Consider the following 27,751-nt stretch of genomic DNA (forward strand, 5'->3'; position numbering starts at 1 on the left):
AAAAACTGAGGCCAGATTTGGAATCAGCACCCTAAAATTACATTATGCCAGAAAAATTGTGTTGACCAGTGCTATCAGAGGTGGGCCACTTTTGCCAATAAGACATCGTCAGCGTGCGGAGGGCCGCCACGATGACGATGACGATGGGTGGTGTTTGTGTATTGTCGGGGGCCGTGTCCGTCTACAACCGCAACTTCCAGCGGGACACTTGTAGGCGGTGCGGGGTGGTGCGAGGTGGCGCCGGCGCCGCTTACCCTGGTGGTCGACGGAGAGCTTGGTGGTGCGCAGGATGGCGGGCACGGAGGAGCCCATGTCCAGCTCGGTGAGACGCAGCTCGTTCATGAAGTACGGCAGCTGCGGAGATCGGGAACAGCGCTAGTGGCTCCGCACAGACGGGCACACTCAATACTGTGCGTGTGTCAGTGCGTGTGTGTGTTTACAAGTTGGCACAGTAGGGGGCACAGGTGGTGCATCAGCCAGTCATCTCGGTCATCTCAGTCAGTCGACCCGTGGCACCTGCTGGGTCTGCCCCGTGACCTCCTGCCAGCGGGCGTTCGACACTTCACGTGGCCTCAAGGTGCACATGGCCTGGCACAAGCGTCGTGGTGACGTCACTGGCCACTTAGTGGCGATCAGCGGTTGTTGTTGTTGTTGTGTTTACAAGTGTAGTGTGATTGTGTGTGTGATTGTGTGTGTGATTGTGTGTGTGATTGTGTGTGTTGTGGGGAGAGGTAGTGTAGCGGTTAGCGCTATGCTGCGCTACGAACCTCGCGACCCGGGTTTGATTTCCGCTGACGGCCAACACCAGTGGCCGATTATCTGAACCGTTCCTGGGCCTCCCCTAGGTCGACTCAGCCTCAAATTAGTACCTAATACGGTGTGTAAACATCGCCACTTGGGGAGACAAAGGCGGCGGGGCGTGGTGCTGGCCACCCACCCCCTCGTGTGCCGTGGCGGCCGTTTAGAGGTGCTCGCTAGCAGCGCTTGCCCGCAACAGCCTATTAAGGCTACACGGGGGATCTTTGTCCTTGTGAGTGGATGGGTTACTCATGTACGAGCATGTATGTTGAACTTCTCTCGCACCGTACGTGGCCAACCGTGCTAACCGGGAAGTGCGGCCTCCTAACATATTCGCTCGGAAAACGGAAGCCGATGCCGCTCGGCTCTGCGCCAGGAACGACGCGGAACCCGTCAACGACGCCGTGCCAGAGAATGTTGTACGCGCCGCAGACCGCCAACGCACCTTGATCTTGCTGAGCTTCTTTTGGATCTTGCCCGAGACCCAGTCGGCCCAGTGCTTCTCCTGCAGGAAGTCCCAGAGGACGCGGCCCACCACGGCGTTGAGCCACGCCAACTGCGGGCCGCCCTCCTCATCGTCCCCGGGGCCGCCCTGCGCCGAAACGCGTCGCCCACGGCAAAAGTGAAAACGCGCTCTCGCTCTCTCGCTCTCTCGCTCTCTCTCGCTCTCTCGCTCTCTCGCTCTCTCTCCCTCTCTCGCTCTCTCTCCCTCTCTCCCTCTCTCCCTCTCCCCCTCTCATTGGACGATTTGCTCGCTCGTCCGCCGGGCGTGGTGCTGGTCACCCACCCCCTCGTGTGCCTTGTCGGCCTTCATAGGTGCCTGCTAGCGGCGCTTGCCCCAACAGTCTGTGAGTGTACGGTTGATGTGTACGGGTGAGTGAGTCACCGTGCGGGTTTGCCTGAGCAGGCGAGTGTGAATGAATAAATGGATGAACGGGTGAGCGTGCGGGCGAGCGTACGGGCGAGCGTACGGGCGAGCGAGTCACCGTGCGGGCGAGCGTACGGGCGAGCGTACGGGCGAGCGTACGGGCGAGCGTACGGGCGAGCGTGCGGGCGAGCGAGTCACCGTGTGGGTGAGCGTACGGGCGAGCGTACGGGCGAGCGTATGGGCGAGCGAGTCACCGTGCGGGTGAGCGTACGGGCGTGCGTACGGGTGAGCGTATGGGCGAGCGTGCGGGCGAGCGTGCGGGCGAGCGAGTCACCGTGCGGGCGTGCGTGGGGCTGCTGTCGGCGCTGCGTGCCGGGCTCCGTGCCACGGTCCCCGCGGGCCCCGTGCCCTCGGCGTTCTCGGGGAGGAAGGGCGCCAGGTAGGCCACGTAGTCCAGCGCCCAGCGCCGCCCCGACCCCCCGGCCTCTCGCGGCGGGGGGCAAGGGTCGTCGCCGGCGGCGACGGCGGCGAGCGGTCGCCCCTTGGCGTCGCTGCCGCTGCCCAGGCTGTTGTTGCGGCTGTGTGACAGTCGACCGGACTGGCTGTCGCTGCGGCTGTGTCCCGCCAACAGACCTACGGGTGGCACGAGCACAGGTAGCATCGGCAGCGGCAGCATCGCGATCGTGACCGCAGTTACCAGACTTCGCGCACGCCATTTGGATCCAAAAGCATTGAGTGTGGCTGCCCCGGGGTGTTTGGGACCACCTCGGTGTCATCTCTTGGCATCTCTCCACTCCCTGCCACCCTCCGTCCTCATTCACACCGACTCGATTACTAGAACCACGAAAGTTTAAGCGCCAATGTAATTTTTACGACACGATCGGTAATTGTGTAATGCTTTGACGTCTGCCAATTGAGCCACCCTTGGGCTTCTGCTCAGTGGGGAAATAAACTTCCGATTCTAACTTCTGATCATCAGGTGGCGGTGGCTACGCGGCTGCCCCGTGATACTGCGCTGTGCGGAGGCAGCAGCAGCAGCAGCGCGGGTTGGTGGATCACACGCGGATCTTGCGAAAACCCCCTTCCCGTGGGTGGGCGTCGAGGAGGACACGACGGCGAGTCGGTCGGCGTGGTTGTACCGCCGCCGCCGCCGCCGCCGCCGTCACCACGGTGGCTATGAGATGTTAACTACCTCGCCTGGTATACAAGAGGTCGTGGGCTCGATCCCAACCCTGACGTCGCCTGCTGCTGTATACTTGGAGTTTGCGTGCCTCTCTCTCTCATCATCATCACGGTGGCTAGGAAATGTTAACTACCTCGCCTGGTATACAGGAGGTCGTGGGTTCGTTCCCGACCCTTGCAACCTGCTGTATATATGGAGTTTGCGTGTCTCTCTCTCTCTCATCATCATCACGGTGGCTAGGAAATGTTAACTACCTTGCCTGGCATACAGGAGGTCGTGGGTTTGTTCCCGACCCTTGCAACCTGTTGTATATTTGGAGTTTGCGTCTCACTCTCTCCCCATGGTCGCGTGGATTTTTCTCCGGGTCCTCCGAATATTTTCCCTTCCATGTTTAGAATCAACGTCACACGTTCAAAGTATTTGGCTGCTGCTATAGATTTCCAAACGATGATGGTAAGCCACTTCGTTGAGCTATCATCATTTGTGTTGGCCAGGTGGTCGCTTCTGACAAAAAGCTATACAGCTCAGTGGGGCCTTAAATACAAAAATAAAATAAAAAAAGTCAAATTTGTTTTTATGAGTGGTGAACCGTGGACCGGCCAAGACCGGGAATCGAACCTGTCAGGGCCTTGCCTCCTCCTCCCCCTGCCGCTCCTCCTCCTCCTGCCGCTCCCGCCCTCTTGAGCGCAGACGCTCGGAGAAACCGGCGGAACCACTCCTCCTTGTCGCGGCCCGTTCGCCCAAACAGGTAGAGCACCTTCTCCGGCCTCGCCTCCGTCTCCACGGCAACCTCCGTGCCCACCGCACCGCCACCGCCGCCCCCCTCCACCGCCTCCTCCTCTTCGCCCCCCTCCACCGCCGCCGCCGCTGCCGCCGTCGCCGCGACCGCGGCGCCCCCCGCCGACGCGCCGCCTTGCTGCTGCTGCTCGGTATTTTGGGAGGAGAGGTCGGGGGGCGCGGCGGGGGGGGCGGTCGTCGTGGTCGCGGGCGCGCGACGCCAGCACGACGCAGATCGGGTATTTCTGGTTCCACAGCCGCTTGTTGGCGAGGCCGGGGGGTACGAGGAACACCTGGGGGGGGGGGGGGGCACGAGGAGGGGGGTGATAGAGGTGCCAGGTAGGAGCTGTTATGATCGTTCTCAGAGCGAGATTCACTTCACTACATCCTACACGTTCACTCCACCAGATCCTACACGTTCACTCCTATCCCAAAGCACCGCTGCAATAAGGGGGGTGGTGGGGAGGGGTAGGTGGAGGGTGGTGGGGAGGGGTAGGTGGGGGGTGGTGGGGAGGGGTAGGTGGGGGGTGGTGGGGAGGAGTAGGTGGGGGGTGGTGGGGAGGGGTAGGTGGGGAGGGGTAGGTGGGGGGTGGTGGGGAGGGGTAGGTGGAGGGTGGTGGGGAGGGGTAGGTGGGGGGTGGTGGGGAGGGGTAGGTGGGGGGTGGTGGGGAGGGGTAGGTGGGGGGTGGTGGGGAGGGGTAGGTGGGGGGTGGTGGGGAGGGGTAGGTGGAGGGTGGTGGGGAGGGGTAGGTGGGGGGTGGTGGGGAGGGGTAGGTGGGGGGTGGTGGGGAGGGGTAGGTGGGGGGTGGTGGGGAGGGGTAGGTGGGGGGTGGTGGGGAGGGGTAGGTGGGGAGGGGTAGGTGGGGGGTGGTGGGGAGGGGTAGGTGGAGGGTGGTGGGGAGGGGTAGGTGGGGGGTGGTGGGGAGGGGTAGGTGGGGGGTGGTGGGGAGGGGTAGGTGGGGGGTGGTGGGGAGGGGTAGGTGGGGGGTGGTGGGGAGGGGTAGGTGGGGGGTGGTGGGGAGGGGTAGGTGGGGGGTGGTGGGGAGGGGTAGGTGGGGGGTGCTGGGGAGGGGTAGGTGGGGGGTGGTGGGGAGGGGTAGGTGGGGGGTGGTGGGGAGGGGTAGGTGGGGGGTGGTGGGGAGGGGTAGGTGGGGGGTGGTGGGGAGGGGTAGGTGGGGGGTGTGGGGGGGTTAGGTGGGGGGTGGTGGGGGGGGGTTATGAGGGGGATGGTGGGGGGGGGGGTAGGTGGGGGGTGGTGGGGGGGGGTTATGAGGGGGATGGTGGGGGGGGGTAGGTGGGGGGTGGTGGGGAGGGGTAGGAGGGGGGTGGGGGGGTTTAATTTTCCCGAATGAAATCTGTGTCGTGCCGTGCTCTCTGATTTACCGCGCTTGACGGACGGAGAGTCCCGAGTAGTTTATTGTAATCGGGCGAGATGCCTGGCGGCGCCGCCGCTCTCAATACATCATGCGATGGGGGGGGGGGCGGGGGGATGATCGGAGCGAGGGTTCAAGCGTGGCCACGGGGCATCACGGGCGAGCAGAGATCCGCACGGACGGGTGCACGAGCCCGCTCGCCGGTACCCACCACACCACCCCCCGGGGACGACTGGGAGATTCGCCGGTTCTTTCATTGGCTGGCACCGCACGCTGAGCGTGTCCATCTCATCGACCACCAGCACACGGTGTTCAACCACCACCGGTGCAGCCGGCAACAACTTCCACACACACTCGGACGACACACTCGGACGACACACTCGCTCAACGTTTCACCCTCTCAGCCACCCGCCCACACATTACTCACCCACTCACTAATCAACACACACTCGCACTCACCCACCCACTAATCAACACACTCAGCAGACACACTCGCCCACCAACAATACACTCAACCACTAACTCAAGTACTCACACACTCAGGCACTCGCGCACCGACCCACCTACTGACCCACCCACTGACCCACGAACCAACCCACCCACCGACCCACGAACTGCAGGCAGAGTCGAGCGATGACGAACTGGGGTGAGACTCGTTATCTCCCCTTGATTTAGGCAACCCAGGGTGAAGCCGCAGCGAGGACGCTTCTGCTGCATTGAGACGTTTGGCCGGTTTCACTTCCCGTGTGGGAGGCAAAAAAAACCCCAATTTGTCACTTCGCACTCACACTCGCTCTCATGCCCGCTCTCACGCCCCCTTATTGGAGAGGAGCTGCAGCCGGATCTGGTGTGCGTGTGTGTGTGCGTATGTGTGTGTGCGTGTGTGTGTGCGTGTAGTGTGTGTGTGTAGTGTGTGTGTAGTGTGTGTGTGTAGTGTGTGTGTAGTGTGCGTGTAGTGTGTGTGTGTAGTGTGTGTGTAGTGTGTGTGGTGTGCGTGTAGTGTGTGTGTGTAGTGTGTGTGTAGTGTGCGTGTAGTGTGTGTGTGTAGTGTGTGTGTAGTGTGTGTGGTGTGCGTGTAGTGTGTGCGTGTAGTGTGTGTGTGTAGTGTGCGTGTAGTGTGTGTGTAGTGTGTGTGGTGTGCGTGTAGTGTGCGTGTAGTGTGTGTGTAGTGTGTGTGTGTGTAGTGTGTGTAGTGTGTGTGTAGTGTGTGTGTAGTGTGTGTGGTGTGCGCGTAGTGTGTGTGTGTACTGTGTGTGTAGTGTGTAGTGTGTGTGTGTAGTGTGTGTGTGTAGTGTGCGTGTAGTGTGTGTGTAGTGTGTGTGTAATGTGTGTGGTGTGCGTGTAGTGTGTGTGTGTAGTGTGTGTGTGTAGTGTGTGTGTAGTGTGCGTGTGTAGTGTGTGTGTAGTGTGTGTGGTGTGCGTGTAGTGTGTGTGTGTAGTGTGTGTGTAGTGTGTGTGTGTAGTGTGTGTGTAGTGTGTGTGTAGTGTGCGTGTAGTGTGCGTGTAGTGTGTGTGTGTAGTGTGTGTGTAGTGTGTGTAGTGTGCGTGTAGTGTGCGTGTGGTGTGCGTGTAGTGTGCGTGTAGTGTGTGTGTGTAGTGTGTGTGTGTAGTGTGCGTGTAGTGTGTGTGTAGTGTGCGTGTAGTGTGTGTGTGTAGTGTGTGTGTAGTGTGTAGTGTGCGTGTAGTGTGCGTGTAGTGTGTGTGTGTAGTGTGCGTGTAGTGTGTGTGTGTAGTGTGTGTGTGTAGTGTGCGTGTAGTGTGTGTGTGTAGTGTGTGTGTGTAGTGTGTGTGTAGTGTGTAGTGTGTGTGTAGTGTGCGTGTAGTGTGTGTGTGTAGTGTGCGTGTAGTGTGTGTGTGTAGTGTGTGTGTGTAGTGTGCGTGTAGTGTGTGTGTGTAGTGTGTGTGTAGTGTGTGTGTCGCACGTGTTGTTTGCGCGCGTGTGTGTAGTGTGTGTCGTGTGTGTCGCGTGTGTGTGTGTGTCGCACGTGTCGTTCGCGTGTGTGTTTATAGTGTGTGTGTAGTGTGTGTGTAGTGTGTAGGTGTGTGTAGTGTGTGTGTGTAGTGTGTGTGTAGTGTGTCCTTCGCGTGTGTCGTTTGCGTGTGTGTTCATAGTGTGTGTCGCTCGTGCGTGTGGTGTGTGTGTTGCGCACGTGTCACCTGGCTGTCGGTGAGGTCGTAGTGGCTCTGCGCGATGAAGTGCGCCTCCTTGCGCGCCTCCCCGTAGAGGGCGCGCCGCGGCAGGTTGCGCAGCGGCCGCGACAGGCGCAGCGTGGAGCCCTCGAGGCGCACGAACACGGAGCGCGTGAGCGCCGCGTGGTACGTCTCGGCGTCGTAGCCGCTCAGCTCGTTCATCCAGCCCTGCCGCACCACCCGGCGGGTCAACCGGCACGTCGACCGTTGCGCCGACCGTCGCGTCCACCGCCCCATCAACCGTCGCATCAACCGTCGCGTCAACCGTCGCATCAACCGTCGCGTCAACAGTCGCATCAACCGCCCCGTCAACCGTCGCATCAACCGTCGCGTCAACCGTCGCGTCGACCGCCCCGTCAACCGTCGCGTCAACCGTCGCATCAACCGTCGCGTCAACCGTCGCATCAACCGTCGCGTCAACCGCCCCGTCAACCGTCGCGTCAACCGCCCCGTCAACCGCCCCGTCAACCGTCGCATCAACCGTCGCGTCGACCGTCCCGTCAACCACCCCGTGAACCGTCGCGTCGACCGCCCCGTCAACGGCCCGCGGCCGCCGTGTCTGCTACAAACTGAACTATTGAGTACAAACTCTTAGGTTTTTTCGGTAAAGTCACGTAGGTAAAAAATTAAAATTAATACAAGCAAAAATAGAAATAAAATAATAAATCACGACGTTTCGGAGGCAACACAAGTCTCCGTCATTAGGTGGGACCGTCACAGCCAGATTTACTGCATCAAGTATCATACTTATTGTTTACCTACGTGACTTTACCGAAAAAACCTAAGAGTATGAATCCTTGCAGTCACGAAAGCTTCAAATCTACAATATTTATTTTGCCAGGCGAGGCCCCACTGAGGTGCCAGAAACGACCTGGCCGTCACAAATGAGAGCTCAACAGCTGTAGCCAAATGCTCAAAACGCGTGGTGACGTTGATGATAAACGTGGGAGGGAAAAAACGGAGGACCCAGAAAAAAATCCACATGCGGGCATCAGGGTCAGGATTGAACCCACGACCTCCTGCATACCAGGCGAGGTAGTTAACATCTCCTAGCCGCCGTGGTGGCAGCATCGTAGCCTGCCGCACGACCACGGTCACCACCACTACCGCTACATCTCCGATTAGCACGGTTGGCTACGTACGTTTGTACACCACAACCACGCTCCTGGTCTCGTCAACAATGGCACCCACAACACATCATCCACCACCACCACCACGCAAGACGACCACAACGGCACCATCGCAGCCACCGCAGCCTCCGCTCCGCCCTCGCCGCAGCGGTTGGGCTCGCGGTTGCGCCGTACCCGGTAAATCTCCGGCTCTCGGACGTCGAGCTTGGCGCCGGCTCGCTCGCGCCCCTCCAGCGCCAGGGGGCGGCGCCGGTAGCAGCGCCGCGGCGACGCCGTCAACCACACCAGCGCCACGGCGATCGCGAAGCCCAGCGCCAGCCCCAGCGCCAGCCCGCAGGCGTACTGCGGCAGCGGCAGCACCTGGTACGCGTACACCAGCAGCGCCAGCGCGGCCAGCCGCCACGCCGGCGGGCGAGGCAGCGCCGGCGCCCGCCCCGCGTCTCCGCCGGCGCCGCCCTCCTCCTCCTCGTCGTCCAAGTCGCGGTCGGCCAGCTCCGACTCGGGGGAGTCTTTGCCGCGCCGGGCGTCGGGGTCGCCGGCGCCGGCGGGCGGGTCGGCGGCGGCGTCGGACGGCGCCGAGGGATCGGCGTCCGCGGCGAAGTCCTCGTCGTCGTCGGCGTCGTCGTGGCGGCTCGCGAGCTCCGACAGCGACAGCTTCTCGGGGAATCCGAGCGGGAAGCGGTCGCGGGCGGCGCCGGCTTCCACCGCCGCCGGCGCCGCCGGCGCTGCTGGCGCTGGGGACAAGCGGGGGAGGAGAGGCATGGCGGCGGAATCGCGACCTCTGCCGCGTGGCGGGAGCGCACGGCGTGACGCGCGCAGTCGCGTCATCGTCGACGGCAACCCTTGGAGCGCTGGGTTTGTTGTTTTGTTTATTGCCAGGTTTTGGGCAGGAACACCGCGCTGAGAGCAACTTCACGCTCCAGCTTACCGCAACCCCCGTTGCCGTGACCCCCGTTGCCGTGACCCCCGTTGTCGCGACCCCCGTAGCACACAGACGACCGTAACGAATGCATCTTTTGTGTGGGGAGCGGTAGCGCAGCGGTTAGCGCTACGCAACGCTCCGAATCCGGCGGAGACCCGAGTTCAATTCCTGCTCCCGGCAAACACCGGTGATGATTATCTGAGTCCCGGGCCTCCCCTTAGGTAGGCTCAGCCTTAAACGAGTACCTATTAAGGGTGCATAATTATCCGCACTGGGGAGACGGTGGTGGTTCTCCGGCCGCCCCACCCCCATCGTGCCACGGTGAGCACCGTTCACGGCACTTGCCCCGACAGCCCGCGTGGGCTACACGGTGGGGCGGGGACCTCTGCCTTCGCATTCGTTTCGTCGACCGCTCACCTGCCGGCGCCTCGTCCTCCGCGGCGGAGGTCGCGGGGGCCCGGGCGGCGTTGCCGGGCGACGCCTCGCCGGGCCGGGCCCGCCGGCGCCGCGTGGCCTCGCCGTCGGAGCCGGGACGGGCCCCGCGGGCCGGGCGGGCGCAGTCGCCCGCGGACGTCGCGGCGCCAGCCGATGCCGGCGAGGAGGAGGAGGCGGAGGATGAGGAGGAAGCGGCCGCGGCGGCGTCGTCCACGTCGCACCTGCACCTCCCACGGGGTCGCGGGGTCAAGGTGAGGTGGAGTCACATGAGTCATGTGGTCATGGGGTCATGGGGTCATGGGCGACACGGGGTCACGGACGACATGGGGTCACGGACGACATGGGGTCATGGGCAACACGGGGTCATGGGTGACACGGGGTCGTGGGAAACATGGGCGACATGGGATTACGGGGGTCGCAGGCAACATGGGGTCATGGGGTCGTGGGCAACAAGGGGTCACGGGCGACCCGGGGTCATGGGGCGACAAAATGATGAAACAGACAATTCTTACCATATCCGTCCCTCCGCGTACAAAAGAAAGGTGCCGAGTATTACTTATCACATCCCATCAGCCACAGGCAAGGGGCCATTTCCGGAAGCGCGCGACTTTGAGCAGCGTCGGTTTGGGACAGGCAACAAAACAACCAAAGTCGAACCGTCGGAGCGGATTCGAAGCTCGCCGTCTCTCAGCGTGGGGGGTCAGCTGGGGGTCAGCGTGGGGTCAGCCTGGGGTCAGCCGGGGTCAGCCTGGGGTCAGCGTGGGGTCAGTGTGGGGTCAGCGTGGGGTCAGCCTGGGTCAGCCTGGGGTCAGCGTGGGGTCAGCGTGGGGTCAGCGTGGGGTCAGCGTGGGGTCAGCCTGGGGTCAGCGTGGGGTCAGTCGGTGTGGTATCGTGGGGGTGAGTGTGTGATCACGAGGCTCGCGTGCCCTCACCGCGCCGCGTCACCGGTGGCGACGGCCGTGCCGTCCGCGCCGGGGCTGCAGTACATCACGGCGAGCTCGGTGGCGCCCGGCTCGGCGTTGTGCCGGCGCGACGAGGAAGAGGCGGTCGCCGCGCCGCCGGCGCCGCCCGCGCCGGTCTCCTCGCCGGCCATGATCTTGCTGAGCAGCAGCATGGGGTCGTGGATGACCTCGGAGAATCTGCGGCGCGTGTCCTCGATGCGCGACTCCACCTCGGGCACGCGGAAGAACGACGCGCGCCCGTCGGAGGGCGACGGCAGTGGCGACGACGGCGCCGTCTTCGAGTCGCCGGCGCCGTTGGCGAGCGACGAGCCTAGCGCCGACGACACGGTCATGCGCGGCTGCGTCAGCTGGCGCCACAGCTGCAGGTTGATGCGCGACGAGTCGCCGCCGGACGCGGGGGCGCGCGGGGCCGGCGCCGCGGCCGTCGGCGCCGTCGTCGTGGGGCAGCGGTCGCCTCCGTCCTGCACGTCAGACGACAGCGACTTGACGAGGTTGATGAGCTTCTTTGGCTTCAGCGACGACGACGACGACAACGACGAGGAGGAGGGGGTGGTGGTGGTGCAAGCGCCCGCCGCCGCCGGCGCCTCCACCTCGGCGCTCAGCGACTTCACGAGGCTCATGAGCGGCCGGGCCACGGCGAGGGTGTGCGAGGGCGACACGCGGCTCACGGCGCCGCTGCCGGCGGGCGGCTCCCCCGCCGGCGCCCCCCGCACGGTGCTCACCGGCGGCCGCGCGCCGTCCAGCGCGAACAGCGCCGGCGGCGGGGTCGGCGCCGGCGGCTGCAGCGAGCTCACGGCAGGGCTGGAGACCGACGGCCGGATCCCCGGTTCCGCTTTTTTGGCGGCGCCGGTGGCGGCGCCGTCGTCGCGGCGTAGCAGCAGCGTGGTGGCGCCGGTGTCGCAATCCTCGTCCTCCTCGGTGATGGCGGAGGCCGAGAAGTGGATGGCGAGCGACTGGCGCGACGCCGAGCGCTGCACCTGCAGCACCGGCTTCACCGGCCGCTCGCCGGCGCCGCCCCCCAGCGCGGCGGGGGCCGCTCGCGCCGGGCTCGTCATGGCCACCTGGCGGGGTCGCACGGGGTCACACACGGGGTCACACACGGGGTCACGCTGACCGCACAGGGGCTCGGGGTGCTCCCCACGGTGCTGGCGAGAAGCAGCAGCAGCAGCAGCTGGCGCCCGTGAGCGGCGCGCGAAGTCCGCTGGGTGCACAGCAGGAGCGCGAGTACAGTGCACGGCGTAGAGTGGGCAGTCACCAGGTGGTTGGTGGTGGTGGTGGTGGGGGGGGTCAAGGGTCACTTCGGGCCTCGCGCCGATCAGCTGAGCTGCGTGACTCACGCCACGTCACGTCACTTCCGTCCCCGCTGCCTCCGCTCCTCCGCACCCCCCTCCACCCGCCACCCCCCCTCCACCCGCCACCCCCCTCCACCCGCCACCCCCCTCCACCCGCCACCCCCCTCCACCCGCCACCCCCCTCCACCCGCCACCCCCCTCCACCCGCCACCCCCCTCCACCCGCCACCCCCCTCCACCCGCCACCCCCCTCCACCCGCCACCCGCCTCCACCCGCCACCCCCCTCCACCCGCCACCCCCCTCCACCCGCCACCCGCCTCCACCCACCACCCCCCTCCACCCCTCCACCCCCCCCACCCCCCTCCACCCCCCACCCCCCCACACTGGCACAAAAATTCCGGCACATGGGCTAATTATTTTGTTTGGGGGGGTAAGATCGCGTAAATATAAATGTTGTGTCGTTAAACCCGCCAACACCATCCGACGCGGCCAATCAGTGAGGGGTTGTCACGTTAACAGAACGTGCCGATTAGTTACTATTATAGTGTAGTATATAGTGTAGTGTGTAGTGTAGTGTATAGTTGTAGTATACTAGTACAGCACTAGTGTATAGTGCAGTGTGTAGTGTAGTGTATAGTGTAGTGTATAGTGTAGTGTATAGTGTAGTGTATAGTGCAGTGTATAGTGCAGTGTATAGTGTAGTGTATAGTGTATAGTGTAGTGTATAGTGTAGTGTATAGTCATAGTGTAGTGTATAGTGTAGTATACTAGTTAAGCACTCACAGGTTGCATGTTGGAGAGTAAACCCACTACAACATTTACTATTATAGTGTAGTGTATAGCAGAGGTGTGGACTCGAGTCATGTGACTTGGACTCGAGTCATGAATTTGATGACTTGCGACTCGACTTGGACTTGCATAACAATGACTTTGTCCCACCTATGAGATGTGGACTCGAGTCATGTGACTTGGACTCGAGTCAGACTCGAGTCATGAATTTGATGACTTGCGACTCGACTTGGACTTGCATAACAATGACTTTGTCCCACCTCTGGTGTATAGTGTAGTGTATAGTGTAGTGAATAGTGTAGTGTATAGTGTAGTGTATAGTGTAGTACACTAGTTCAGCACTCACAGGTTGCGTGTTGGAGAGTGAACCCACTACAACAGGCGGACAGCCAGAATCGTGGAGGGGGGACTTAATGCGGGCTGAGAGTGTGAATAAGCAATGAAGTGCACGCATTAGACGCCATCAAATATTTGAATCCGCGCACTCCTGCCCAACTCTCCCGCCCCCCCCTCGCCCCCCTCCCTCCGTCCCTCATCCCTCATCCCTCCCCTCCCCCGCCACTCATCGGCACCTCCATGTATCCCTCCTGCTTCCACGAAACTATTTTATTTTATTTTACCAGTCATGGTGCACCGCTGAGCTGGGTAGCTAAAGTGACCTGGCCATGGCAAGTGGCAGCCCAACCACGTGGCTTGTCGTCGCGTGGGACATTCCGAGCAGCCGAATGCTCTTGAACGAGTGGCGACGTCGATTCTAAACGTGGAGGGAACAAACCCGAAAGACCCCGAAGAAAAAACAAACAAACACGCGACCACAGGGAGAAGAGAGACACCGCAGACACCAGACATACAGCAGCAGGCGTCGTGAGGGTCGGAATCGGAACCACGAACTCCTGCATACCAGGCGAGGTAGTTAACATCTCCTAGCCACCGTGATGATGATGAGAGAGATGCCAACTCCAAATCTACAGCAGGTGTCAGGGTCGGCATCGAACCCACGACCTCCTGTATACCAGGTGAGGTAGTTAACATCTCCTAGCCACCGTGATGATGATGATGAGAGAGAGAGACACGCAAACTCCAAATCTACAGCAGGCGTCGTCAGGGTCGGGATCAAACCCACGACCTCCTGCGTACCAGGCGAGGCAGTTCCCATGTCACCACAGCGAAGCCGCTCCCTCCCTCCCCAATCCTCCTCTCCCATCCCCGGGGCGCGATGCCGGGCCACCGTTGGCGGTGCCGTTACCTTGGGTCACGCCGTCCGCCGCTCGTCCATCGCCGCCGGCGCTCGGCTCGGCAGAGCTGCTGGGGCGGTGCCGGTGAGGGAGCGGCAGCGGGGGGGGGGGGCCCGGGGATGGTCGCCTTGCGGAGCCTCGGTCCTGCGCGGGGACAACAAACGCACGGGACGGATGTGGGGTGTGTGGTGGGGTGTGTGGTGGGGGGGGGTGTGTGGTGGGGGGCGGTGGAGGTGGGGGGCGCCGAACTCGGGGGAGCGGGCGGTCGGGCAGGCGGGCGCCGTCACCGAGTTAACAGCACTCGTAAATTAACCACGTGCATGGCGGTGACGGCTGCGACGGTGATAATGGTGGTGCCACTCCCCGACCTCTCCCCTCCACCACGCACTCTCCTGTCTCTCCCCTCTCATCTCACTCCACTCCCCTCCCCTCCACGCACTCTCCTACCTCTCCCCTCCCATCTCACTCCACTCCCCTCCATGCCCTGCCCTGCCTCTCCCCTCTCATCGCCCTCCACTCCCCTCCACCACACACTCTCCTGCCTCTCTCCCGTCCCACCCCGTCCCCGACCGTGCTCCACGTGGCCCCGGCAAACCCTCCGCTCCCGGGTAACGTGCCGCCCATTGCGGCCCGAGTTTCGTCGGCGACAAAAAAAAACAAAAACGGCCTCTCAGTTCAACAGCGGGCCTCCTCGGCCGGAGTGAAACGGGGCGAGCAAGAGAAGAAAGGCCGTGCACGCGCGTCGCCCCCTGCGACGCTCTCGCCAGATCGCGTTTGCCTGCGGAAGCATTCACTCAGCGCGATGGAAGGTGGGCAGGCGGGCGAGGCAGCTGCCAGGGCATCGCACACGGTCGCTTATACGGCTAATTGTGCCGTTGGCGCTGGGTCGTGCCCCTGTCCTAGGTTACGGACACTCACGCTTCTGGTCTCCAGGCTGCCTGGGGAGAGGCCCCGCACCCCTCACCCTCCCCACCTCCCCCCCCCCATAGCAAGACGACTTCACACTCCAGCTTGATTCATGCCACGTCAGTGGGATGGTAGTTATCGTGCCGACGGGCGCACGCACGGACGGACGGGCGGACGCACGCACGGACGCTTTAAAGCAGAGTCTGGCCAGCGTTGACAACGCCGACTGAGTTAGCGCTGCCCCAGAGATATCACAAGGCTTGGTCTGGCACCGGTGAGATTTGGCGAGCATGGCGAGCGTGGCGGTGACCCCGGGTCCCCCGACGCCGACGATCGATGGGCCACATCGAGTGCCCCGGCTCTGCACGGCCCCGGGTGGAAGGGAAACGCGGGGGCGGGATCCTGATCCGGAGCCGGAGGGACTCGGAGTCGGAACAACCCCCCCACCACCCACCCACCACCACCCACCACCACCCACCACCACCCACCACCACCCACCCCACCCACCCACCACCACCCACCACCACCCACCACCACCACCCACCACCACCCACCACCACCCACCCACCACCCACCCCCACCCACCACCACCCACCCCCACCCACCACCACCCACCCCCACCCACCACCACCCACCCCCACCCACCACCACCCACCCCCACCCACCACCACCCACCCCCACCCACCACCACCCACCTCACCCACCACCACCCACCCCACCCACCCACCACCCACCACCACCCACCCCCACCCACCACCACCCACCCCCACCCACCACCACCCACCTAACCCACCACCACCCACCCCACCCACCACCACCCACCACCACCCACCCCACCACCACCCACCCCACCACCCCCACCCACCACCACCCACCACCACCCACCTCACCCACCACTACCCACCACCACCCACCCCACCCACACCGTTACGAACGCGCGGCGCCTGCGACCGGACCACTCGGGACGCGCCCCGCGTCACCGTAAAACTCCGCTTGCTAAGCGGGGCTTGGCCTGGACGGCGCTTGGATGGGCGACCGCCGACTTGGCACATCGCTGCCGCTGCCGCTGCCGCCGTGTGGCTGCCAAGCAGCGGAGCGGCAGGCAGCCAACGCGCAAGCACACCAGTTCAACTCCTGGCCGATGGGGGTTAGGAGTGTTGGCTCCGCCCATCATCCCCTAACTCCCTCCCGGGGTGGATAAAGCGAGCACCACTTTGTGGGCGGGAGAGATCAACGGCGGTTGTCCTATTAAGAGACTCGCCCCCACTCCCTTCCCCGCCTGCCACAGCAATGTGGAATGTCCACACCAACGCCCTCAATGACCGTTTGAGCGGCAGGAGATCGCCGTGGCTCGGTCGGGGCTGGCTCGGCACGGCTCGGCACGGCTCGGCACGGCTCAGTCGGGGCTGGCTCGGCACGGCTCGGCACGGCTCGGTCGGGGCTGGCTCGGCACGGCTCGGCACGGCTCGGTCGGGGCTGGCTCGGCACGGCTCGGCACGGCTCGGTCGGGGCTGGCTCGGCACGGCTCGGCACGGCTCGGTCGGGGCTGGCTCGGCACGGCTCGGTGTACGCGCGAGTGACCACTTGGTGCGTCCGGGGCTGAGACACCGCCAGTGAAACCAGTTTGATAACTGGCTGTGGCGGCGGATTGAAGCACACGGGGTGCCCAGCGGTTCCAGCTCAGCGATCCGGACTTCTCAGCCTCCCCCCCCTCCCCCCAACTTCCTCCTCCGCCTCATCGCGAGATTAAGAACCCGAGGATGCATCACCCCTCACCCTACCCCCCACAATCACCCACATACTCCACCACAGCCACCGCCACTAAAGACAAAGATACCCACCCCCCCGTGTAGCCTTAACAGACCGTTGGGGCAAGTGCTGTTGGCGTGTAGCGCCTTGTGAAGGCCGGCACGGCACACGAGAGGGAGGGGGGGTGGCCAGCACCACGCCCGGCCGCCTTTGTCTCCCCACTACTGATGTTTACGCACCGCACCCGAGTCACCCTCGGGGAGGCCCGGGACCGGTTCCGATAATCGTCACCGGTGATGGTGGCTGTAAGCAAGAGTGGAACTCGGCTCTCTGCCGGATTCGTAGTGCAGCGTAGCGCTAACCCAGGGGTCGGCAACCTGCGGCTCCGGAGCCGCATGCGGCTCTTTTGAACCTTGACCGCGGCTCCGGGGCGGATGCTAGCGAGGGGAGGAGGCGCACTGTGACACCTGCTCTGGCGTTGCCGCTGCTGACAGGTCGCCGCTCAGCTCCACACTGCCCGCCCGGTGACAGGCAATAACGTTGCCGTTGCTTTGTCACATGTTTGGAAGAAGTAAAAACCTTCCTGGGCAGCAAAGAGCTCACCTTTGCTGAGCTGGAACAGCCAGAGTGGCTGGAAAAATTACATTTTATGGTAGACATGACAGCACATCTAAACACGCTAAATACAACCCTTCAGGGGAAAGGAGACACAGCCCTGCACATGCTGGAGGAGGTTTTGGCATTCGAGCGCAAGTTGACAGTGTTTGTCAAAGATTTACAGAGAGGTACACTGTCTCACTTTCCCTCTTTGAGAGAGTTCAAACAAAGTCATGATACGATAAATTTGGAATATTTCAAGTCTGCAATCACCACAATGCAAAGTTCGTTTGGGAAACGATTCTGTGAGTTCAGAGAGGAAAAAACGACATTATCCTTCCCTGTCACTCCCCTGGCGATCGATCCATCCCTATTGAATATGACTGCATTTGCAGGTGTAAGTCAACCTGATCTTGAGATGGAACTGGCTGATATAGCCGACAAAGATATATGGGTGTCCAAGTTCAAATGCTTGACCGCTACTCTTGAGGATGTTGCCCGTCAGAAGGCCATTCTGGCTCAGAATCATAAATGGAGTGATATTGAAAACCTTCCCAAACAGGACAAACTTGTATTCGAAACATGGAATGCCATCCCCAACACTTATATAAACATGAAAAAGTATGCATTTGGAGTCCTGTCGATCTTCGGCTCCACATATGTATGTGAGCAGGTCTTCTCCAACATGAACTATATTAAAAACAAACATCGATCACGCCTCACAGATGACAGCTTGCAAGCCTGTGTGAAAATGAAGGTGACGTCTTACAGCCCTGATGTGCAGACACTGTGCACTGAGGTTCAGGAGCAAAAATCCCATTAACCAGGTAATTTAGCTATTAATTTGCAAAAATATATTTTACATTGTTAGGTGAAAAAGTCCTTTTTTTATTCAGATTGACAGCTGACTGCACGATCCTGTATATAGCAATAAGGTAAGAAACAATATATGCAGTGTTATATTTGTTTTAATAGTTGCAATGGTTTTGCGGCTCCCAGTTTGTTTTTTCCTTCGGAAATGGGTCCAAGTGGCTCTTTATGTCTTAAAGGTTGCAGACCCCTGCACTAACCGATGGCCGGAAGCGGGAATCAAACTCGGGTCGCCAGGTTCGTAGCGTGGCTAACCACGACACTACCGCTCTCCACAATTCACTCCCTTTCACAATTACTGTGGTAGCACCACACACACAGCAGGCAAGCCAGGCAGCACAGAATCATACACACTACACCCCTACCACTCACTATACCACACACACCGCCACCCCACTAAACCCCTACCACTCACCATACCACACACACCACTACCCCTACCCCACTCACACCCCTATCACTCACCATACCACACACACCACTACCACTGCCCTACCACTCACCATACCATACACCCCACTACCCCTACCCCACACACACCCCTACCACTCACCATACCACACACACCACTACCACTGCCCTACCACTCACCATACCATACACCCCACTACCCCTACCCCACACACACCCCTACCACTCACCACACCACACACACCACTAACACTACCCCACTCACACCACTACCACTCACCATACCACACACTCCTCTCACCACACCACACACATCACTGCCCTACCACTTACACACACCACTACCACTGCCCCACTCACACCCCACCACTCACCATACCACACACACCACTACCACTCACCATACCACCCACACCAGTAACATCCCTACCACTTACACACTTACCCTAGCGAAACACACGCCTAACACTCACTCCTACCCCCCTACCAAACACACCTCTGATACTACCAATCACACCACGAACCCTATAACCTGACAACCACCCTAAGCAAGCACATCTCTGCCCATGACCCAAACCCACTCCCGCTGTCAATGTATGCGTGTCTGTTGAACTTCTTTCGCACCGTACGTAGCCATGCGTAGCTAATCGGAGGTACGTGGGGGGGGGGGGGTGGAAGGACAGCAAACTAAACACAAAAAAATAATTTCGAAAGAAATGAGTCCACGAGTTTTATGTAAGCCGTTCTTCCCAACTCTGACCCATTCATCTGCTCGGGATGTCAGCAGCGCGTCACCCCCGCGTTCCGTGGGGCAACCCGCCACGCCGAGTCAACATCTGACGCCATAACCCTGACCTCGACACAGATAATATGATTAATCATAATAATATGTTGCAATTCATAAGTCGCCCATGGAACAATGGTGGTTCTCAGAGCGCCGTGCGCGTAGAGGAGGAAGGGGTGAGTGAGAGGCAACTGGAGAGAGAGAGACACACACAATAGAGACCTAGAGAGTGGAGTGTGTGGCTGGGTAGTGGAGTGAGTGGCTGGGTAGTGGAGTGTGTGGCTGGGTAGTGGAGTGAGTGGCTGGGTAGTGGAGTGAGTGGCTGGGTAGTGGAGGGAGTGGCTGGGTAGTGGAGTGTGTGGCTGGGTAGTGGAGTGAGTGGCTGGGTAGTGGAGTGTGTGGCTGGGTAGTGGAGTGTGTGGGTAGTGGAGTGTGTGGGTAGTGGAGTGTGTGGGTAGTGGAGTGTGTGGGTAGTGGAGTGTGTGGGTAGTGGAGTGTGTGGGTAGTGGAGTGTGTGGGTAGTGGAGTGTGTGGGTAGTGGAGTGTGTGGGTAGTGGAGTGTGTGGGTAGTGGAGTGAGTGGCTGGGTAGTGGAGTGTGTGGCTGGGTAGTGGAGTGTGTGGCTGGGTAGTGGAGTGTGTGGGTAGTGGAGTGTGTGGCTGGGTAGTGGAGTGTGTGGCTGGGTAGTGGAGTGTGTGGGTAGTGGAGTGTGTGGTTGGGTAGTGGAGTGAGTGGCTGGGTAGTGGAGTGTGTGGGTAGTGGAGTGTGTGGGTAGTGGAGTGTGTGGCTGGGTAGTGGAGTGTGTGGGTAGTGGAGTGTGTGGGTAGTGGAGTGTGTGGGTAGTGGAGTGTGTGGCTGGGTAGTGGAGTGTGTGGCTGGGTAGTGGAGTGAGTGGGTAGTGGAGTGTGTGGGTAGTGGAGTGTGTGGGTAGTGGGGTGAGTGGCTGGGTAGTGGAGTGTGTGGGTAGTGGAGTGAGTGGCTGGGTAGTGGAGTGAGTGGCTGGGTAGTGGAGTGTGTGGCTGGGTAGTGGAGTGTGTGGGTAGTGGAGTGAGTGGCTGGGTAGTGGAGTGTGTGGGTAGTGGAGTGAGTGGCTGGGTAGTGGAGTGTGTGGCTGGGTAGTGGAGTGTGTGGGTAGTGGAGTGTGTGGGTAGTGGAGTGAGTGGCTGGGTAGTGGAGTGAGTGGCTGGGTAGTGGAGTGAGTGGCTGGGTAGTGGAGTGTGTGGGTAGTGGAGTGAGTGGCTGGGTAGTGGAGTGTGTGGGTAGTGGAGTGTGTGGCTGGGTAGGGGAGTGTGTGCGTAGTGGAGTGAGTGGCTGGGTAGTGGAGTGAGTGGCTGGGTAGTGGAGTATGTGGCTGGGTAGTGGAGTGTGTGGCTGGGTAGTGGAGTGTGTGGCTGGGTAGTGGAGTGTGTGGGTAGTGGAGTGTGTGGCTGGGTAGTGGAGTGAGTGGCTGGGTAGTGGAGTATGTGGCTGGGTAGTGGAGTGTGTGGGTAGTGGAGTGTGTGGCTGGGTAGTGGAGCGTTTGGCTGGGTAGTGGAGTGTGTGGGTGGGTAGTGGAGTGAGTGGCTGGGTAGTGGAGTGAGTGGCTGGGTAGTGGAGTGTGTGGCTGGGTAGTGGAGTGTGTGGCTGGGTAGTAGAGTGTGTGGGTAGTGGAGTGTGTGGCTGGGTAGTGGAGCGTGTGGCTGGGTAGTGGAGTGTGTGGGTAGTGGAGTGTGTGGCTGGGTAGTGGAGTGTGTGGGTAGTGGAGTGAGTGGCTGGGTAGTGGAGTGTGTGGCTGGGTAGTGGAGTGTGTGGCTGGGTAGTGGAGTGAGTGGCTGGGTAGTGGAGTGAGTGGCTGGGTAGTGGAGTGTGTGGGTAGTGGAGTGAGTGGCTGGGTAGTGGAGTGTGTGGGTAGTGGAGTGTGTGGCCGGGTAGTGGAGTGAGTGACTGGGTAGTGGAGTGGCTGGGTAGTGGAGTGTGTGGGTAGTGGAGCGTGTGGCTGGGTAGTGGAGTGAGTGGCTGGGTAGTGGAGTGTGTGGCTGGGTAGTGGAGTGTGTGGGTAGTGGAGTGTGTGGGTAGTGGAGTGTGTGGGTAGTGGAGTGAGTGGCTGGGTAGTGGAGTGTGTGCGTAGTGGAGTGAGTGGCTGGGTAGTGGAGTGTGTGGGTAGTGGAGTGTGTGGGTAGTGGAGTGTGTGGGTAGTGGAGTGAGTGGCTGGGTAGTGGAGTGTGTGGGTAGTGGAGTGTGTGGCCGGGTAGTGGAGTGAGTGACTGGGTAGTGGAGTGGCTGGGTAGTGGAGTGTGTGGGTAGTGGAGCGTGTGGCTGGGTAGTGGAGTGAGTGGCTGGGTAGTGGAGTGTGTGGCTGGGTAGTGGAGTGTGTGGGTAGTGGAGTGTGTGGGTAGTGGAGTGTGTGGGTAGTGGAGTGTGTGGCTGGGTAGTAGTGTGTGTGGCCGAATCAACTATTCGATGTACGGTGGTTGAACGCAGCCCACAGTGGTAGTAAAATCTTTCAAGTAACTGCGGCTTGCACTGGGAGCCAATGCGGATGAGCTACGTGGGCCACAGGGAGTGAGGAGGAGAGACGGCCCCGCAGAGCAGCGCGGCTGGGCAGCCCACTCGCTCGCGAGGTTACTCGGAGATCCGCCGGGGTCAAGGCGCGAGTCGCGGGCCGGCCTGCCAGCAGCGTCTCCTTTAGAACGGGGAGCGTGGACCCACACACACGCGTGTGCACACACACACGCGTGCGCACACAAGTGTGTGCGTGTGCGCGCTGAACTTCTTTCGCGCCGGACGCGGCCGCATTCCTTTGGCGGAGCGAGAAGAACGACGACCACGACAAGATGTGCACGCGACGTTGCCGACGTTAGGATTGCAAAGACAAGGACCTACCCAAGGTAAGATGTCTATCGCCGTGTGTGTTGCGTGTGTCGGCGGGGGCAGAGGTCGCAAATGGGTACCCGTACCTGTACCCGGTCGGGTACGGGTAGCCGTTTGCGACCCTGGTGCGGCCGGGTACGGGTAGGCCATGAGTCACTGGTGAGTAACCGTTTGTCACTCATTTCGGGTAGGGTACGGGTAGGGAACGGGTACCCGTACCCGGCCGGGTACAGGTACGGGTACCCATTTGCGACCCTGGTGCGGCCGGGTACGGGTAAGGAATAAAAACCCGTCTGCGACCTCTGGCAGACGCCCTGACCATCAAGACGCCGGATCGAGGGCGGTTGACCCCGACCCCGAACGCTGCCTGTGGCCACGGACCCTGGCCATGTGCAGGCAGGGGACAGATGCTTTCCCTCGGGGGCGAACAGTTCAATCCCTGGTCAAAGAATGTTGGCAAATCGGTGCCACGGGGATTGTGAAGACACAGAGGTAAGACGCGGGGAGACAGGGACAGACAGCGTGGCACGGGGAGACAGGGAGACAGGGACACTGTCACATGGGGAGACAGGGAGACACTGCTGGACAGTGAGACACAGTGAGACGCCGACAATGGCAGACACGCAGAGAGACAACGACACACACAGACGTACACACAAAGACAAATAGTCCCCTTATAGCCTTGCTGACACACACACGCACAGTGACACACAGACACGCACAGTGACACACTGACACACACAGTGACACACACACAGTGACACACTGACACACACACTGACACACACAGTGACACACTGACACTGACACGCACAGTGACACACTGACACACACCGTGACACACTGACACACACAGTGACACACTGACACACAGACACACACAGTGACACACACAGAGTGACACACTGACACACACAGTGACACACAGACACACACAGAGTGACACACTGACACACACACAGTGACAAAGATAAAGACAAAGATCCCCCATATAGCCTTAACAGATTGTAGGGGCAAGTGACACACACACAGTGACACACACACCGTGACACACACACTGTGACACACTGACACGCACACAGAGTGACACACTGACACACACCGTGACACACTGACACAGACACACAGTGACACACTGACACACACCGTGACACACAGACACAGTGACACACTGACACTGTGACACAATGACACAGACAGTGACACACATAGTGACACACTGACACACACCGTGACACACTGACACACACAGTGACACACAGACACACACAGTGACACACTGACACGCACCGTGACACGTTGACACACACACCTAACACACTGACACACAGACACACACAGTGACACACACAGTGACACACACACACACACTGACACGCACCGTGACACTCACAGTGACACACTGACACACACTTACACACACAGTGACACACTGACACAGTGACACACACTTACACACACAGTGACACACTGACACACGGAGTGACACACTGACACCGTGACACACTGACACACACACTGACACAAACAGTGACACACTGACACACACCATGACACACAGTGACACAGAGTGACACACACACACCGTGACACACAGACACACAGAGTGACACACTGACACACATAGTGACACAGACACACACACCGTGACACACATAGTGACACAGACACACACACCGTGACACACAGTGACACACACAGTGACACACACACTGACACACACACACCGTGACACACACACTGACACACACACACACCGTGACACACTGACACGCACCGTGACACACACACACACACAGTGCCACACACACACAGTGACACACACACACACTAACACACGCACCGTGACACACACACACAGTGCCACACACACACAGTGCCACACATACACAGTGACACACACACACTAACACACGCACCGTGACACACACACACAGTGCCACACACACACACACCGTGACACACCGTGACACACACACACGGTGACACACACACACGGTGACACACACACACTGACACACACACTGACACACGCACAGTGACATCGCGAGGCGCGTCTCCCTCACCTCCTCGTCCTCCCGTCGTCTTCTAGGCGAGCTCCTTCCCCGCCGCCGCCTCCTCCCCGCCGGCCTCGTCCGCCCGACTCGCGCTCATCGCCGGCGCCACTCGCGGGGCGCGTGGGGGGAGGAGGAGACCGCCGAAGAGAGAGAGAGAGAGGGGGGAGAGAAGACGACGACGAGGAGGGGGCGATGAGGTGGAGGATCAGAGAGAAGAGATCCCCCCGGTAAAGGGCGAAGCGGGGAGGCGACCGTGATTACAGCGTGACGTCATCCACTACAAGGGGCGTGACGTCATCCACTACACGTGACGTCATCCTACCACACGGGACTTGAGGTTAAAAACACCACACGTGACGTCATCCACAACACGTGACGTCATCCACCACACGGGGCGTGACGTTGAAACACCACACGTAACGTCATCCACCACACGGGGCGTGACGTTAAACACCACACGTGACGTCATCCTACCACACGGGGCGTGAGGTTACAAACACCACACGGGACGGGACGTCATCCTACTACCACACAGGGGCGCGACGGCATCCGACCACACGGGCCGTGACGTCATAAATACCACACAGTCCGTGACGTCAACTACGCAGGGGGCGTGACGTCGTGCCGCTCTACACACGCCCCGCGCGTCACCGCCGAACACCACGTGACGTCATCCCCGAAGACGCGGCGGGCGTGAGATCCCGACAACGGCGCGTTGGGTGTGACGTCATCACAACTCTCGGAGTAATGGCCCCGCCTCGCGCTGCACATAGCGTGACGTCATCATTGCACGCGGGGCGACGTCACCATGTGCAACACCGGGAATTACATCACCACGCACGCGCGACGGGATATCGTCACTGCGAGCTGCGTGACGTCACCTCACAGCCCCCCCCCACCACCACCACCACCGGGTTGGCGCCGGCGTGTTGACGCGCGACGTCACGCGTCTCTGGACCAATGGGAGCGCGAGGAGTGGAACTTCCTGTTGTGGGCCTGGTGGGGGAGGGGCCTGGGGGGGTGAGGGGCCCCGGACCCTGAATCCCCCCCCCCCAGCAACTCCCGCAGTGCCCAGCCCGAGGGTAGTCCTCTCAAGTCGGCCCGTGTCTCCCCTACTACTGAGGTACTCACCGAGTCCCGGGGTCCCTGTCTCCCCTACTACTGAGGTACTCGCCGAGTCCCATAGAGTCATCTGAAGCCCCCCCCCGTCTCCCCTACTACTGAGGTACTCACCGAGTCCCGGGGTCCCCGTCTCCCCTACTACTGAGGTACTGACCGAGTCCCATAGAGTCCCATAGAGTCCTCTGAAGCCCCCCCCCCTCGTCTCCCCTACTACTGAGGTACTCACCGAGTCCCATATAGTCCCATAGAGTCCTCTGAAGCCCCCCCCCCTCGTCTCCCCTACTACTGAGGTACTCACCGAGTCCCCGGGTCCCTGTCTCCCCTCTCCCCCGAGTTCCCAAGTCCCTGGAAGTCTCCCCGAGTTATTGAGTCTCGAGTCCCGAAGTGCTTCAACCTTTGCTGTTGAAGTCTACAAAGTCTTCGTTTCACGCGCCCCCCCCTAACTTCACTTTCTCCCCTCAAGTTGTGAGCTTTGCCTCTCTCCGAGTCCCCGAGTCGAAGTATCCCCTCAGCCCCCGCCCCTGAGTCCTTTAAATCCCTCAAATTCCAGGTCTCCCTGAGCCCCTCAAATCCGCAGGTCTCCCTGAGTCCCTCAAATCCCTCAAATCCCAGGTCTCCCTCAAATCCCTCAAATCCCAGGTCTCCCTGAGTTCCTCAAATCCCTCAAATCCCTCAAATCTCAGGTCTCCCTCAAATCCCAGGTCTCCCTCAAATCCCAGGTCTCCCTGAGTCCCTCAAATCCCTCAAATCCCAGGTCTCCCTCAAATCCCATGTCTCCCTGAGTCCCTCCAATCCCAGGTCTCCCTGAGTCCCATGTCTCCCTGAGTCCCATGGCCCCGGGTCTCCCCAGTCCCTGAGTACCCCCCCCCAAGTCGTCGTCGTGGGTGTTGAGGCGATGCCGGTCATGCCTGTCACGTCCCCTCGTCGCCTCTCTGCCCTGGCGTGGCCTTCACTGGTGCTGCTGCTGTGCCTCACCGCGGTGAGTGTGGTGTGTGGTGAGTGTGGTGTGTGTGTGTAGTGAGTGTGGTGAGTGTAGTGAGTGTGGTGTGTGTGGTGTGTGTAGTGAGTGTGGTGTGTGTGTGGTGATTGTGTGGTGAGTGTGGTGTGTGTAGTGAGTGTGTGTAGTGAGTGTGGTGTGTGTGTGGTGATTGTGTGGTGAATGTGGTGAGTGTGTGTGGTGAGTATGTGTGTGTGTGGTGAGTGTGTGGTGAGTTTGTGCGTGTGGTGAGTGTGTGGTGAGTGTGTGTGGTGAGTGTGTGTGGTGAGTGTGGCGAGTGTGTGTGGTGTGTGTGTGGTGAGTTTGTGCGTGTGGTGAGTGTGTGTGTGGTGAGTGTGTGTGGCGAGTGTGTGTGGTGAGTGTGTGGTGAGTGTGTGTGGTGAGTGTGTGGTGAGTGTGTGGTGAGTTTGTGCGTGTGGTGAGTGTGTGGTGAGTGTGTGCGTGTGGTGAGGAGCGGTGGTGTAGCGGTTAGCGCGCTGTGCTACGAACCCGGCAACCCGAGTTCGATTCCCGTTCACGGCCACCAACACCACCAGTGACGATTATCTGAACCGGTCCCGGGCCTCCCCTATGTCGACTCAGCCTCAAATGAGTACCTGGTGCGGTGTGTAGCAAGCATCGTCACTGGGGAAACAAAGGCGGCCGGGCGTTGTGCCGGCCACCCACCCCCTCGTGTGCCGTGCCGGACTTCAAAGGTGCTCGCTAACAGCACTTGCCCCTACAGTATGTTAAGGCTACACGGGGGATCTTTGTCCTTGTCATCGTGGTGAGTGATGGGGTTTGTGTGTGATTGGTGAGCGTGGTGAGCGTGGTGGGTGATGGCTGTACATACTAACGGTGAGTGTGCTGGGTAGAGACGTGGTTGAGAGTTGATCCTGTGAGCGTGGCAGAGTGACAGTGATGGTAAGAGTGGTGGGCGAGTGGTGAGTGACGGGGTTTCTGTGTGATTGGTGAGCGTGGTGAGTGTGGTGGGTGATGGCTGTACATACTAACGGTGAGTGTGCTGAGTAGATTAATCGTTCAGCCCTACTGGGTGGGGGGGAGCGAGGGTGAGTGTGGAATGGGGGTGAGAATGGTGAGTTCACAAAGTTAACTTTTCTGAGTCCATATTTGCTGTTGGTGTTAGGGCCACGTGGTAGCGTGGCAGTCGTAGGTCTTGACCAATGCGGCAAAATTCGTGGTAATCACATTTGCACACACATCCTCCACAGTGTTATTGTTGACACGTGCCAGTGTGTCAACACGTGCCCCCGATGTATTGATCAACATCTAACCCATACAGCTCCTAATATCCCGTGGCTTAAACACTTCTCATGGCTACAGTGGTTGACAAACGCAGGATTTGATCATCGTCGTACAGTGTTGGGAGAGTGATATTGGTAAGTGTTGGGAGAGTGATATTGGTAAGTGTTGGGAGAGTGATATTGGTGAATGTTGGGTGAGTGATATTGGTAA

The 27,751-nt window shown here is 60.4% G+C and overlaps 2 protein-coding genes across 2 annotated transcripts in view; one reads left to right on the plus strand and one right to left on the minus strand.

The window, feature by feature from the left end:
- TEX2 (testis expressed 2) overlaps positions 1 to 24,501 on the minus strand; it is a 29,589-nt gene extending 5,088 nt beyond the window's left edge. Inside the window, 11 exon segments of the mRNA XM_078880611.1 lie at positions 255 to 354; positions 1,244 to 1,390; positions 2,001 to 2,299; positions 3,468 to 3,816; positions 3,818 to 3,919; positions 7,157 to 7,357; positions 8,494 to 9,044; positions 9,659 to 9,897; positions 10,609 to 11,699; positions 13,966 to 14,098; positions 24,187 to 24,501. Coding sequence (XP_078736737.1) covers positions 255 to 354; positions 1,244 to 1,390; positions 2,001 to 2,299; positions 3,468 to 3,816; positions 3,818 to 3,919; positions 7,157 to 7,357; positions 8,494 to 9,044; positions 9,659 to 9,897; positions 10,609 to 11,693 — 3,073 coding nt within the window. The 5' untranslated portion in view covers positions 11,694 to 11,699; positions 13,966 to 14,098; positions 24,187 to 24,501.
- Positions 24,502 to 25,213: 712 nt separating this feature from the next.
- The window catches only part of ERN1 (endoplasmic reticulum to nucleus signaling 1), a 45,203-nt gene continuing 42,665 nt past the window's right edge, over positions 25,214 to 27,751 (plus strand). The window contains 2 exon segments of the mRNA XM_078880612.1: positions 25,214 to 25,938; positions 26,019 to 26,278. Of these exon segments, the coding sequence (XP_078736738.1) occupies positions 26,195 to 26,278 (84 nt within the window). The 5' untranslated portion in view covers positions 25,214 to 25,938; positions 26,019 to 26,194.

Source organism: Lampetra fluviatilis, chromosome 58 (assembly GCF_964198595.1).
Source record: "Lampetra fluviatilis chromosome 58, kcLamFluv1.1, whole genome shotgun sequence".
Lineage (NCBI taxonomy): Eukaryota > Metazoa > Chordata > Hyperoartia > Petromyzontiformes > Petromyzontidae > Lampetra > Lampetra fluviatilis.